This window comes from Sorex araneus, chromosome 10 (assembly GCF_027595985.1).
Source record: "Sorex araneus isolate mSorAra2 chromosome 10, mSorAra2.pri, whole genome shotgun sequence".
Classification (NCBI taxonomy): Eukaryota; Metazoa; Chordata; class Mammalia; order Eulipotyphla; family Soricidae; genus Sorex; species Sorex araneus.
Genome location: NC_073311.1, coordinates 64,725,273 through 64,739,431, shown reverse-complemented (window position 1 = coordinate 64,739,431; position 14,159 = coordinate 64,725,273). Strand labels below are relative to the sequence as shown.

The 14,159-nt window shown below is 61.7% G+C and overlaps 1 protein-coding gene across 1 annotated transcript in view; it reads right to left on the bottom strand.

Moving 5' to 3' along the window:
- Window positions 1-10,589: 10,589 nt before the first annotated feature.
- The window catches only part of SSPN (sarcospan), a 37,236-nt gene continuing 33,666 nt past the window's right edge, over window positions 10,590-14,159 (bottom strand). Inside the window, exon 4 of the mRNA XM_055117990.1 lies at window positions 10,590-10,993. Within this exon, the coding sequence (XP_054973965.1) occupies window positions 10,628-10,993 (366 nt within the window). The 3' untranslated portion in view covers window positions 10,590-10,627. The remainder of the gene's footprint in view (window positions 10,994-14,159) is intronic.

The window sequence follows — 14,159 nt, the reverse complement described above, 5'->3', positions numbered from 1 at the left end:
ACTCCAGGCCAGCAACTAAAGCTCTGACCCCCACCCCCACCCCCCAGGTCACGCTGGAGACCAAAGAGAGACTCTGTTTGAAACGGACGTTGGCTTTTGTCCTTCAGTGAGTCGGATGTCAGGCTGGGACTTCCCTCTCTCTGACAACACGAGCGGCCTGTTTGCAATACTGGGAAACAAATCCCAGTTTCCCCCCATCTGCCTTGTGGCATTTATGGCATTTACAATGCACAGATACATGCATGTGCCACACGCTCCCTCTGAAAGGTATCACACGCTTTCACGATGGAGCTGCATTGCCGACACGCTCTCCATCTCTTAAGGCCTGACACTCAAGTACACAACTGAATTTTGCTTTGAAGAAAGAAAGGAAGAAAGGAAAAGAGAGGGAGGGAGGGAGGGAGGGAGGGAAAGGAGGGATGGAAGGTAGGAAGGAAGGAGTGAAGGAAGGAAGGAAGGAAAATAGAAAGGAAGGAAGGAAGGAAGGAAGGAAGGAAGGAAGGAAGGAAGGAAGGAAGGAAGGAAGGAAGTCAGATATACTGTTTTTTTAAAAACAAAGAAAAAATTCTCTGCATTGCAATGTCCAACATTTGCAAGGGGCAGGTGTTATGGCTGTTCTTAGACTCTGGAGAAAAGATCATAAATCTGTGTACCTGTTCAATTTTGCTCTAGAAATTTGTTCTAGAAATTCAGGCTGGCCCTTGAAATTTGGTTTCCTGACAAGCCTCTGATAGGAGTTTATTGAGTCTTATAATCACCCCCAACACATGCACTATTCTCAAGTCGTGACACAGTCTTTAGTTAATGCATTCATCCATGCCCTCACACGGGGAAACTGAGTCAGGGAGCACTGGGCGCGGGGGCTTGCCCAAGTCCGTGCCCTGGAATTCAGGAAGCCTGGTTCAGATCTCTTCTCTCGCCGGCCCTGAAATGTGGCCTCTCTGAGTTCCCACGGCCCCTCGTGGCACCTGGGGCCCTGGGTTGTGCCCTGCAGGCGGCTGGACATGTGCCCTCCTGTCAGGAAGCAATCCTGCCCTTCTCAGTTCCCGGGGTCCTGGCTGGCATCCCAGTGGCACCTTCTCGAGCGCCTCTTCCCGTCCCTGGCCCTGATGTGTCTCCAGAGACTCTCCGGGCCTCCCGCGAGAAGTCGGCTGTGCTCCCCAGCGGGAAGAAAACGCTTCCTGTTATTTGTTTTGTGTGTGTTTGTTTTGGGATCACACCCGATGGTGCTCAGCTCACTCCTGGCTCAGTGCTCAGGGCTCACTCCTGACTCAGGGCTCACTCCTGGCTCAGTGCTCAGGGCTCACTCCTGACTCAGGGCTCACTCCTGGCTCAGTGCTCAGGGCTCACTCCTGACTCAGGGCTCACTCCTGGCTCAGTGCTCAGGGCTCACTCCTGACTCAGGGCTCACTCCTGGCTCAGTGCTCAGGGCTCACTCCTGACTCAGGGCTCACTCCTGGCTCAGTGCTCAGGGCTCACTCCTGACTCAGGGCTCACTCCTGGCTCAGTGCTCAGGGCTCACTCCTGACTCAGGGCTCACTCCTGGCTCAGTGCTCAGGGCTCACTCCTGACTCAGGGCTCACTCCTGGCTCAGTGCTCAGGGCTCACTCCTGACTCAGGGCTCACTCCTGACTCTGTGCTCAGGGCTCACTCCTGACTCAGGGTTCATTCCTGGCTCAGGGCTCACTCCTGGCTCAGTGCTCAGGGCTCACTCCTGACTCAGGGCTCATTTCTGGCTCAGGGCTCACTCCTGGCTCAGTGCTCAGGGCTCACTCCTGGCTCAGTGCTCAGGGCTCACTCCTGGCTCAGTGCTCAGGGCTCACTCCTGACTCAGGGCTCATTCCTGGCTCAGGGCTCACTCCTGGCTCAGTGCTCAGGGCTCACTCCTGACTCAGGGCTCACTCCTGGCTCAGTGCTCAGTGCTCACTCCAGCTCTACCCAGGGTCAGTCAAGCGCAGGCTGATAAAGGCCTTCCTCCCGGTACTGTGTCTCTCCGAATCTATGCTAGCGAAGGCCGCGCTCTGTCCTGTATAACAGCCTGCAGGTGAGGTATCGGCAGGATGGGGGGCTCCGGGCCTCCTCACACATCAGAGGCTGCAGCTGCTTCCTGAAATCCATCTGCACGCTTCTGACTCGGCGCGCTGCTGCTGGGCTTTGTTCCATTTTATTGTTTGTTTGAGTTCTGCGCCACACCGGGTGGTGCTCGGCTCCTCCTGGCTCTGTGCTCGGGATTCCTCCCGGCGGGGCCCGGGGGAGGGGCCAGGGTGGGTGCCAGGGATTGGCCAGCCGTGTGCAAGACGAGTGCCCTCCCCGTTGTACCCCCTCTGTGCTCCTGAGCCCGGGAGCTGGTCCAGGGCGGTTTCCAGGACGACTGTCCCCACGGCCTTGGGAGAATCAGCACATCCGAGTCCGAAGGGAGATACCGGGACCAAAGAGGAGCCGTGGACGCCGGGTGTGGGGCGGGGGAACGGCCCGGGTTTCTGCCTCTCCGCTTGGGGTGCTCCTTCTCTTCTGGAAAGGAGGACCCCAAACAATGTGGACATCTGTCCTGGGCCTCAGCCAGGGTGCCCAGGGGCTGCTCCGGGAGGGGCTCGGGGTCCATGGGGGGGTTGTCTGCACAGGCCTTACCCGCTGCTCCACCTCTGCACCCCGACCCTTCCCCTCCCGCTTCAAGCACTGGGGGCTGGAGGATCCTGTAACCACAACCCAGACCGGAGGCCACTGGCCCCAGGGCCATCAGGCTTGAGGGCCCCAGGGAGGACCAGAAGCTCCAGGGGCCTGGGTGGACACCCCAGGGTGTGAGCTGAGCTCCGACTCCCCCAGAGACAGACCTGGGGCCACAGCCACTGAGGGACGCCTTCACGGAGTGCAGTGACCACACACAGCCCCGCACACAGACCCACACCCACACAGCCCCGCACACACACAGCCCCGCACACACACACACACAGAGCCCTGTACACACACAGCCCTGCATACACACACACAGCCCCCCCACACACATAGCTCTGCACCCACACACAGCCCTGCACCCACACACAGAGCCCTGCACACACATAGCCCCGCACACATACACAGCCTTGCACCCACACACAGCCCCCCCACAGCCCTGCACACACACAGCCCTGCACACATACACACAGCCCTGCACACACACACAGCCTGCACACACACAGCCCTGCACACTCAAAGCCCTGCACACACACACACAGCCCTGCATCCACATACAGCCTGCACACACACCCACACACACATACACACACACACACACACAGCCTCGCACCCACACACAGCCCTGCACACACACACACAGCCCTGCATCCACATACAGCCTGCACACACACCCACACACACATACACACACACACACACACAGCCTCGCACCCACACACAGCCCTGCACACACAGCCCTGCGCACACACACACACCGCCCCGCACCCACACACAGCCCTGCCTCACAGCCGCATCTGGCATGGGTGTGCGTGGCTCGGGTGAGGAGCGGAGAGGCTGTGGTGGGCTGCAGGGGTGCCCCTCCCGCGCTGCCCGGCTGTGCCAGGTGAGCCCCTGGGGACTGTGCAGGAGCCGGGGCTGGCGGGAAGGAGCAGCTGCTCTCCGGAGCAGGGAGGGCGAGCAGGAAGGGCTGTCAGGGCGGGGGGGGGGGGGGCAGGGCCCAGTGTCACCCTCCCCCTCCCCAGGGCTGCAGGGCCTGGGCCCGCCGGGGGGGGGGCCCTCCGGGAGCCCTGGGCAGCCGCGGCCTCTCCATCCCGAGCGGAGCCCTCGAGGCCTGAGGTCTGTTCTTCCTTCTGGAGGGCCGCGTCGAGGCAGCCGGGCTCCCAGCAGGGCCCTCAGGGACGTGTCCGTGACACTCACCCACGGGTCTCAGGAGCACTGGCTGCAGGGTGGGGGTGTGAGCACTGAGCCCCCTTACCTGACACCCGGGGCCTGGAGCAACTGGCCCTCCCGCACAGCCCCCTGCCTGGTGCCCGAATGTGACATGCTGCCTTGCCACAGCATATCAGAACCCATCAGAGGGTGGGGGGTGGGGGTCGGACAGAGGGTGGGGGGGTCAGATCAGAGGGTGGGGGGTCAGACAGAGAGGGGGGTTGGACAGAGGGGGGGTCGGATCAGAGGGTGGGGGGCGGACAGAGGGGTGGGAGGGGTTGGTTCTGCAGCCGGGCCCTGCACAGGACGTCTCCAGAGAGGGGAGCACCGGCCCCTCCCACAGAGCTTTGTTCCCTGTGCCCTGGGCTGGGGGCTCCCCGGGGCCCAGGGGTGCGAGGGTCCTGGGAGATGGGTGGGAGCTCTCCCCCGGGTGCCTGGCTCTCACCCTGGAGCCCCTGGAGCCCGGCACTGTGGGTGTCTGTGCCCTGCCCCCTCCCTGGGGAAGACAAAGGGGCCTTCAGGGCGGTTACGTAAGGCGCTTTCCCAACAGGGGGCGGCTCCCGCGGCCCGGGGAGGCTGTGTGGTCTGCCGGTCCCAGGGCGAGCCCGGCGCTTCCTGGGCTCAGCCACCAGCCGAGACCGTGACTCAGGAGGAGCCCAGCCAAGTCTCTGGGCTGGAGGCAGCGAGACGGTGAAACCCGGAGAGGGAAACCGCAGCTCGGGCGGGGGCGGGGGGGGGGGGGGTTGGAGTTAGAGGGGGAGAGAGGGAGGGGAGGAGGGGAAGAAACCACCCTGGGAAGTCACAATTCGGGCCTTTTCCAAGGCGCATGGGGGCCCTGGCCGCGGAGTGAGGCCAGCCTGGGGGAGACGGACGCGGGGCCGGGCACTGCCAGCTCGGGAGTGGCCACGGGCACTGGGCAGCTGGCACGGACTCAGCCGGGCTGCGTCTGGCTGCCCCTTCCGGCTGCTCCGGCGCCCTCTGACCCCGTGGGAGCCAGGGCCCTCCCCTCTGCACCCTGCACGTGGCCCAGAGCCCGGCCAGCGGCAGTGTCCCCCGGCCAGCGCCTCCTCCCGACGGGGCCAGCCTGGGGGACGGCCCACACACGCAGGGCAGCGGGAGCGGGGGGCCGGGGGCCTCACCTCTGGAGCGACTGTCCCTCGGTGGCGGATGCAACGAGAGCGATACTTACGGGTGTCCGGGCACTCGGGTCACACTCCCGCGTCCACCCAGTCACCTCACCTGGCGCTGCCCACGGTGACTCTCGCTAGGGGTGGGGGTGGCCGTGAGGGTGCCCGGGCGAGGGGGTGCAGTGGGGTGCCCCCGAGTTGGGCCCAGTGCAGCCAGATGCGGCTTCCACTGTGGCCCACCCGGCCCCCGAGCCCAGACACGGCTGCGGGCACCGGGGCTGAGCCACCCCTGGCCCAGCAGGCCCCTGGACCTCGGCGTCTCTGCGGGCAAGCGAGTGCTCCCACTAGACGTGGAAATGGGGGCGGAGCCATGGCCCCGCGGCAGGGTGCTCAGCCAGCCCGGGTGCGACCCCCGGCACCCCACAGGGTCCCCTGAGCCCGCCGGGAGTGCTCCTGCTGGCACCCCATGGCCGGGCCCGTGACGGGGGGGGGGGCGTGCCGGGCGGATGGCGAGCATGTAGGGACAGGGCTTCCCGCCACCCTGCCCTGGGCCCCGGAGCCGCGTCCTGTTCTCTGCAGTCCCCGGTGGAGCCGAGCTACAGCGAGGGGGTCCGGGCGTGTCCGAGGGCAGAGGGAGAGGCACGGCCCAGAGCCTGCAGGGGCCCCGGGTCCGCTCAGCCCTTCTGGCTCCCTTTAGGGCCTGGCTGGGACCCTCCAGAGACCTCCCCGCCCCACCCCACAGCAGTTTCCATGGAGACCAGGGCGGGGCACAGCTGGCGCACACCCCGCCCTCAGAGCATCCTGCCCACTCTCAGAGGCACAGCCAGGGGGGCCGGGGGGAGGGGGTTTAAGTCACTGGTGGGTGCCTAGCGGAGCCCAGCGGACCCAGGGCTGACGCGTGCCCAAGCTTGGGGCCCGGGGGGGGTGGGGTCTGAAAGCTGAACTTCCACACGCTCCGCCATGGTCGGGCCCCCCACATTGCACTGGCAGTGCCGCTCGGTGCCAGGGGCCGGGCCGGGGCCCTGGAGGGCCGTGCGCTCCCCGCGGGGGCTCCCCCAGACCTTGGTGAAGTGCCCACCGTGCTGCTCTTGCCGGGACACTGAGGCCCTGGCCCTCTGCTCCCTCTTCGCAAGCGAGGGGACGAACCTGAGTTTCCACGGTCCCGCCAAGAGCCCTCCGCCCTCACACTCGGGCCGGAAGGTGGCCCCGGGGCGTCCTGGGCGACCCTCCTGCTCCTGCTTGTTATCGCTGTTGTGGCTTTCTCGAGTTTGCTGCCGGCCTCGGCCCGGAGCGCCACTGCCCCTTTGCACGCGCCCCTGGGTGGGTGAGGAGGGTCAGGGGGCGACGTTCCTGCCTGCCTTCCCGGACGAGGCTCCCCGCGCCCTGCTCTGCGTGCCCCGAGAGGCAGCCAAGTCCCGGCTCCGGGTCCCCGGCTCCTTCCGAGGGGGTTTCCAGCGCAGCTGCTTCCCCGGCCCATTTGCAGCCGGGTGCAGCTCAGCGAGGCGGGCGGAGCCCGGAGCAGAGACAGAGCAGCCGAGGACCCACGCCAGCCACGTCCAGGCCCCGTGTCCAGAGAGAACACTCCCCGACGGGGCCACGCTTCACAGGGGCCCCGCACCGTGCTCGCAGGGCCGCCGGGAGCAGCCGCCTCCAGGCACTTGGCTCCCCTCCCCACTTCGGGCCGGCCGGGGGAGGACACTGCACCGCGTGGACGGGGAGGCCCAGTGTGGGCGGTGAAGGACGAGCAAACCCCAACCGCCTCATCTCACACACCGCGCCACGGCCACTCTGTCCAGAGCAGCATGTCCTGGCCGTCACTGGGCTCTTGCACGTGCTACTGCGTGGCTGTGCGTGTCAGGGCATCACCCGGCTCTCCTGGCGTGCTACTACGTGGTGGTGCTGTATTTGTGACCCACGAAATGCTCCGGGTTATGGAGAGACCGTGATGGCCACTGGGAAGACTGGGGAGAGGCGCTTTCTGATGGCACCTGGCCCGGGTCTCAGGGCGAGTTTGTCATTGTTAGGGGCGGCTCTGGGCACTACACAGCTGGCCCCGGCTGGCCCACACCCCTCACGGCCACCGGGGAGGCCCTCTCAGTGCCGGCGCTCCCGCTCGGCCTCGTGTATGCAGGCGTGTAACAAAGAACCTCTGGGCCTTAAGGGAACTTAGGGGAACATCCCGGAAGTTCTTTCTGATGGTCCCTCGGGGACCGCTGACTGCCCCTCCGCCGAGGGGGCCGTGTCGCAGGGGCGCTGCGTGCAGGACTGTGCCTGCCTGGGACCGGACGCTGCTGGCTGGGCACAAGCAGAGGCCACGCAGGGGCGGGTCCTGCTGCAGAGAGAGGACGGGAAGGCCTGCCCGTGGGGGCGGCTGGGGCTAGGACCGGGCAGGGCGCCGGGCCCTGCCCACACACCCCGGGACCGAGCAGGGGCGCAGGTGGGGCTCATGCGACAGCACGGGTGGGCGGCCGCGTCCCGATGGCTGGACATCCAGGCTGCTGTTTCCCTGCTTCAAGCCCTGCCAAGTCCCGGCCACTGCCCCCCCCCCACCTCCGAAGCCTGACTCACCGGGTTCTCCCGAAGGAGGTGGGGAGAGAGGGAGGAGGGCGCAGGCCTTACGGATGGGTGGTTTCGAGGAGAGAGTCGCCGTGTTGGCGCCTTGTCAGCTCCGTGGTGTGACGTGCTGCTAAGTGCAAAGCTGTTCCCTTTCTGTTGCCGGAACTGTAGCTTCAATATTTGCAAAACACAACCTCGAAATACTTTCGACGCCAGCCCAGGGCGGTGCATCCCGCCTGCCACGCGGTTCTCCCGCAGCGGGAGAGTCGGCGAGAGCCTGGGGGACCCTGCTCCCTTCTCCCCTGCACGTAGGGCTTTCTCTCCCTGCTCTCCGTGCAGCCTGGGATGGTTGGGCGACACCCCTGCAGAGCCCCCGCCCTCCCCGTGTGCGTCTTGGTTCTCCTCAGGCCAGCGGCTTCTCCGGCTCTGGCCGGAGAGACGAGAAGGATGCGTGGGCACCCGCCTGCCCCTGCCCTGCACAATCACCCCTGAACCACTTGTGATGTGGAGCGAGTCTTGACCGTGGGCAGAATCTCACCTGCTATGACGAAAACCTGCGGTTTGCCGTAAAAAGCTGCCCGAGGTTCTCAGGGCGGCGTCCACTGGCGCTGGACTCCCTGGGAACGGGCCGGAAGCGCTTCTCTCCTGAAATAATTCACCGACGCTTTCCCAGGCTTCTGCTCATTGTCTCTGTGTAGGAAACTGCACCCCAGAAAGGGCTCGGTTGGGGGCTTTCGGACAGGGCAGAATGTTCTTCAGGGTTCCGCAGGGGGAGTGGGTGTGATTTGCGTGGGAGCTTTAACCCCTTCTTCATGGCCTCTCCGCTCTGGACCAATCTCTCTCGAACCCCTCCCTCGGCCCTCGGGGCTAGCGCGACTGTACCTCGGCCACTGTTCTCCCAGCAACTCAACACACGCAAGGCGCCGAGCATCACATCAGCACCCGAGGGCGAAGGAGCCACCCACTCTTCCCCACTCGAGGCGCATCACTTTCCTTTTCATTTGGACTTTTACGGTGTGTTGAAACCGACACGCTAATCACAAGGCAATTATTCTTCCCTCTTTTAAGGCAAACGAGGAAATGTTTTTCTCTGAGGGTAGGAGTTCCTGGTTAGCACAGCCATAAGCAACTCGAGCTCAGTTAGTATCTGCATGTCAGCGCTCGGGAGAGCCAAGGACCGAGCACGCGCCCGACGACTTCCACACGGCGAGCTCTGCCTGCATCTGGCGGGTCCTCTCGGCACTGGTCACAGCGCTGGTCGCTGTCCGTCCCGTACTTAAGAATAACTCCAGCAAAGAGCGTCTCCAGCGGCTACTGAGCTTTATTTTTTAAGTCCCAGTTACCCAAAAATGCAACAAGAAACACGACCCTCCCGTCCAGTGGGGAACCCAGTGAAGACCCTAAAACTCGAGCCAAGCCCCCGACCAGGCTGCGTGCGAAGGCCGAGGCCGGCTCCTTCTCACGCCCGGCTTGCTGAATGGGGCTCTCCGGCCTTCCAGCTCTCTCTCCAGAGAGCTGCCAGGAGACTTTGCAGCAGATCACAAATGTGCCATTTGCATAAACAGTCCCCATTACAAACGCTCTTGTTTTTGTTTAAATGGGTATTTTTAACCTGAACTATTAATAAAACATTTTTTTCTTCCTTGTGAAGCTTGGCTTCCAGAAGAAAGGAGTCTTTGAGTTTCTTCCCTCGTCGGAGTACGTTCCCCAACCCCGACCGCGCTGTGTGAGCACGGCCAGGGCCCATTAAGGGGACTTCTGAGAAGAATTATGATTCGCAATTGGCCAGAAATTAGTTTTAATGGTTTGTTTTACATGGGAGAGGAGATGCATAATGCAATTATTTTTAACCCTTTTCCACTGTCAAGGACGCAGCTGCCGCTGACTCAGTGACTGGGAAGCGCATCACGTCCCGGCGCTGAGCTTCAGGGTCTGCCCACAGAGCCGGGCCGCGGGCCCCGGGCTGCCGTCGGGGCCCCACCCTCTGGGTCTCTCGCAGAGACTCGCGGCCACGCTGCCGTGCTCCGCCGCCTGGGAGACATCTCGCACGGGAGACAGAGAGTCCATCTGTTTGGGCTTGGCCGGCCACCCCGCCCCGATCTGCGGGCGCCGAGCACGGCGGGAGGGAGACACAGGAGGGACCCCGTGGGCCGAGGGCCCGGCTGGACGCAGACGAGCGCCACACGCTCCCCTGCTCGCTGCGTTTCTGATATTCCGTCGACTTCGATCTTATTTGGGTCACATTTTTTTTTAATTACTATGGAAACCTGGAAAAAATGCTTTTACGTGTCCATGAAATATAAAAATACTCATCAAAAACAGTGAAGATTTGTTCTTGTCAAAAAGGCTCCTTCCTTCCTTCCTTCCTTCCTTCCTTCCTTCCTTCCTTCCTTCCTTCCTTCCTTCCTTCCTTCCTTCCTTCCCTTCTCTCCCTCACTCCCTCCTTCCCTTCCCTCCCTCCTTCCCTTCCCTCCCTCATTCCCTCCCACTTTCCCTCCCTCTCTCCCTCCCTCCCTCCCACCTCTCCTCCTTCCCTCCCTTTCCCTCCTTCCCTCCCTCCTTTCCTCCCACTTTCCCTCCCTCCTTTCCTCCCACTTTCCCTCCCTCCTTCTCTCCCTTTCCCTCCTTCCCTCCCTCCTTCCCTCCCTCCTTCCCTCCCTCCTTCCCTCCCTCTTTCCCTCCCTCCTTCCCTCCTTCCCTTCCTCCCTCCCTCCTTTCCTCCCTCTCTTTCTCCCTCCCACCTTCCCTCCTCCCTTCCCTCCTTCCTTCCCACCCTCCCTCCTTCCTTCCCTCCCACTTTTTCTCTCTCCCTCCCTCCTTCCCTCCCTCCAACCTCCCCTCCTTCCCTCCCTCCTTCCCTCCCTCCTTCCTTCCCTTCCTCCCTCCCTCCTTCCCTCCTTCCCTCCTTCTCTTTCTCCCTCCTACCTTCCCTCCCACCTTCCCTCCTCCCTTCCCTCCTTCCCACCCTCCCTCCTTCCCGCCCTCCTTCCCTCCCTCCCTCCCTCCCCCTTCCCTCCCTCCCTCTCTCGCCCCTGCTTTCTGCCCCTCCCCAGCAGAGCCCATCACACTTTCTGCTGGCGGCCCCCGGGGGCTGCCCCAGGCTGCGGGCGGGCGCCCACGTAGAAGACCTGGTAGCGGTGCTTCCACATCAGGAAGCAGGCCAGCAGGCACACCAGGCCGCCCAGCGAGTTCAGGGCCAGCTGGCCCAGGAAGGAGAGCCTGAGCGTGTCCGTGACGCTGCTGCAGTCGCTCACGTCACGGTAGATGAAGGCCCGGCTCAGGCGCTCGGCGGAGGGCAGCGTGCAGCGGCAGGCGCCGGGCAGGGCTTCACAGGACAGCTGCGCCAGCTGCACCGAGCGGTGGGCGGCGAAGGCGGCGGCCACCACGCACACCACCAGGCCCAGCGCGCTCAGCAGGAAGTACAGCAGCTGCAGGAAGCACGGGAGACTCGCAGTTAGGAAGGGCCGAATGACCGGCACACCTGCCCACCTGCCCTCCCTCCCCCCTCCCTCCCTCTCTCCCTCTCTCCTTCCCTCCCTCCCTCTCTCCCTCCCTCTCTCCCTCTCTCCTTCCCTCCCTCCCTCTCTCCCTCTCTCTCTCCCCCTCTCTCTCCGTCCCTCCCTCCCTCTCTCTCCCTCTCTCTCTGTCCCTCCCTCCCTCTCTCTTTGTCTCTCTGTCTCTCTCCCTCTCCACTCTCTCCCTCCCCGTCTCTCTCTCCCTCCCTCCCTCCCTCCCTCCCTCCCTCTCTCCCTCTCTGTTTCTCTCTCTCTCCCTCCCTTCCTCCCTCTCTCCCTCCCTCTCCCTCTCTCTCTCTCCCTCTCTCTCAGGAGACTGGTGGTGGGGCACCTCAGACAGGCAGTGCGCCAGGCTTCCTTCCCCCTGTGCCCGGGGTTCTGTTGCCGCACAGATGTCGGCTGTTTCCCGAGGACAGAGCCGGCCATGGCCATTGCACTGTGGGATGTTCGTGTAAGGACGAAGTGGGTGGGGCTGGAGCAACAGCACAGCGGGGAGGGCGTTTGCCTTGCGTGCAACCCAACCGGTTCAATTCCCAGCATCCCATATGGTCCCCCGAGCATCACCAGGCATAATTTCTGAGTGCAGAGCCAGGAGGAACCCCTGAGCATTGCAAGGTATGACCCAAAAGGCAAAAAAAAAAGAAAAAAAAGAAAGGAAGGAAGGAAGGAAAGAAAAAAGGAAGGAAGGAAAAAAGGAAGGAAGGAAAAAAGGAAGGAAGGAAGGACCAAGCGGGTGGCTTAGATGAAGCTCCAGGTGAGAACCGTCCCGGAGAGCCTCACTCTGCTTGTGGGGACTGCAGAGGAGCCGGCGGGAAGCGGGGCTGGAGCCTAGTACAGGGCGAGGGCGTCTGCCTCGCCTGTGCCCAGCCCGTGTTGGGTCCCGGCGTCCTGTGCGGCCCCCCAGTGCTGCCAGGAGCGGTTCCAGAGTGCAGGGCTTACCCCTGAGCATCGCTGGCTGTGGCCCAACATCCAAACAATAAAAGAGAATCGGGAGCGAAGGGCAAGTTCCTGCCTTTGGCACCAGCCCACGGCGGCCGGGGTGGGGAGCCCCCTCCCCAATCAGTGGGCCTGGGCAGAGACAATCGCGATCACGGCTCCAAGAGGGGGTGACCTGGCGTCAGCCCCCCGAGGCCCACCCCTGACTGCACGCAGACCCTCCACAGCTCTCGACCCCGTGAGCCCACAGCGAGGACCCAGTCAGGTGCCAGAGGCCCCACGCCAAGGGGCGGGTCTGGTGGGTGCGGCAGCCCCAGAGGAGAGTCAGTTCCAGGCTCAGCCCAAAGAATCTGAGAAGATCATGCCCCGCGCCTCCATCACACGCAACTTGAAGTAGAACACGTTTCCTGAAGAATGTGTGACGAGAACCCTCCAAAAGGGTCTTCTGCCACAGCCGCTCCTCCCAGCACTTTCGAGTCCTGACTGGAGGGCTCTTCCAGTTTTAGGTTTTGTATTTGGGTGGTGTGGGTGAGTGCACACGCACGCACACACACACACACACATTCATACATGTTCACATATTCACATAGTCTCTCTCTCACACAGACGTGTGTACTCATGCACATTCACGTACTCACACAGTCTCGTGTTCACACACACTCATAAACACTTCCCCACATATACACACACACTCATAAACACTTCCCCACATATACACACAATCACACCCACATACATACACATACACATACACTCTTAGACACATTCACATAATCACATACGTTCACACTCATACATACTCATACACACTTTTTCATATATGCACCCAGACATACACTCTCATACATACTCAAACACTCCTACTCACATACTTTTTTTTTTTTCACACACCCATGATAGTGGTTCCCTGAGCTTATGTCTGACCTGATGGTATGTTTGAGGTCACAGGAAGTGAGAGAGCCTGGTGACAGTCATTTGTCTTAATACGAAACCACGCACTGCTCATAACTGCTGATCTTCTCATCAAAGACACTTCGACATATACATGAATTATTTTTGGGAGCGGAGGGAGGAGCTATATGCAGCCGTGCTCAGGGCTGACTCCTAGCTCTGTGCTCAGGGATCACATCTGTGTTCATGGGATACTGGGAATCGAACCCAAGTCAGCAGTGCTCAAGGCAAGTGCTTTAACTCCTGTACTATCTCTCTGACATATATATGATTTTGTAAATAATTAGAATTGTTGGAAGGATTATCAGGATAGTTTGTTTTTTCACCACCTGAGGAAATATCTCAAGAACCTAATGAAGGGGGCCGGAGCGATAGCACAACGGGGAGGGCGTTTGCCTTGCACGAGGCCGACCCGGGTTCGATCCCCGGCATCCCATATGGTCCCCCAAGCACTGCCAGGAGTAATTCCTGAGTGCAAAGCCAGGAGTAATCCCTGAGCATCGCTGGGTGTGACCCAAAAAGCCAAAAAAAAAAAAAAGAACCTAATGAGGACACGTTATACTTAACATGTTTTGTTTTTTTTTTTGCTTTTTGGGTCACACCTGGTATTGCACACGTTACTCCTGGCTCATGCACTCAGGAAATACTCCTGGCGGTGCTCGGGGGATCATATGGGATGCTGGGAACTGAACCCGGGTCAGCCGCGTGCAAGGCAAACGCCCTACCCGCTGGGCTATATCACTCCAGCCCCTACTTAACATGTTCAATCTCCTTGGAGGATGAGAACCAGGTAAATACAAAGAGGAACGCTATAAAATTTTAAATGGGAGTATTAAATGTATATTACTGGATCCATCCCTTAGCCCCATGCTAAATATTTCCAGTGGCCATCTTTTCTGCAAAAACTGGAGTGCCGGGACTGCCAAAGAATGGGTTTACTTTGTGGGGGTGCTGGGAAGAACATTCGGGATATTCGGGGCTGTTGTGAGGTGCCCCAGTTGGACACCTGACCTGGGCCTCTTGCCGCTGAGTGGGACGGTGCTGACCCCGGTGTGGGGGCTGCGTTTACAGTGTCCCAGCGTAGACCCGGATGTCCTTTCCCCCGAGAACTCATATGCGTCCGTGATTTTACCAGTAGCAAACGTGCAACTGAAGGTGATGGACCCAGGTGGACCAACTGCTCAGTGGACAG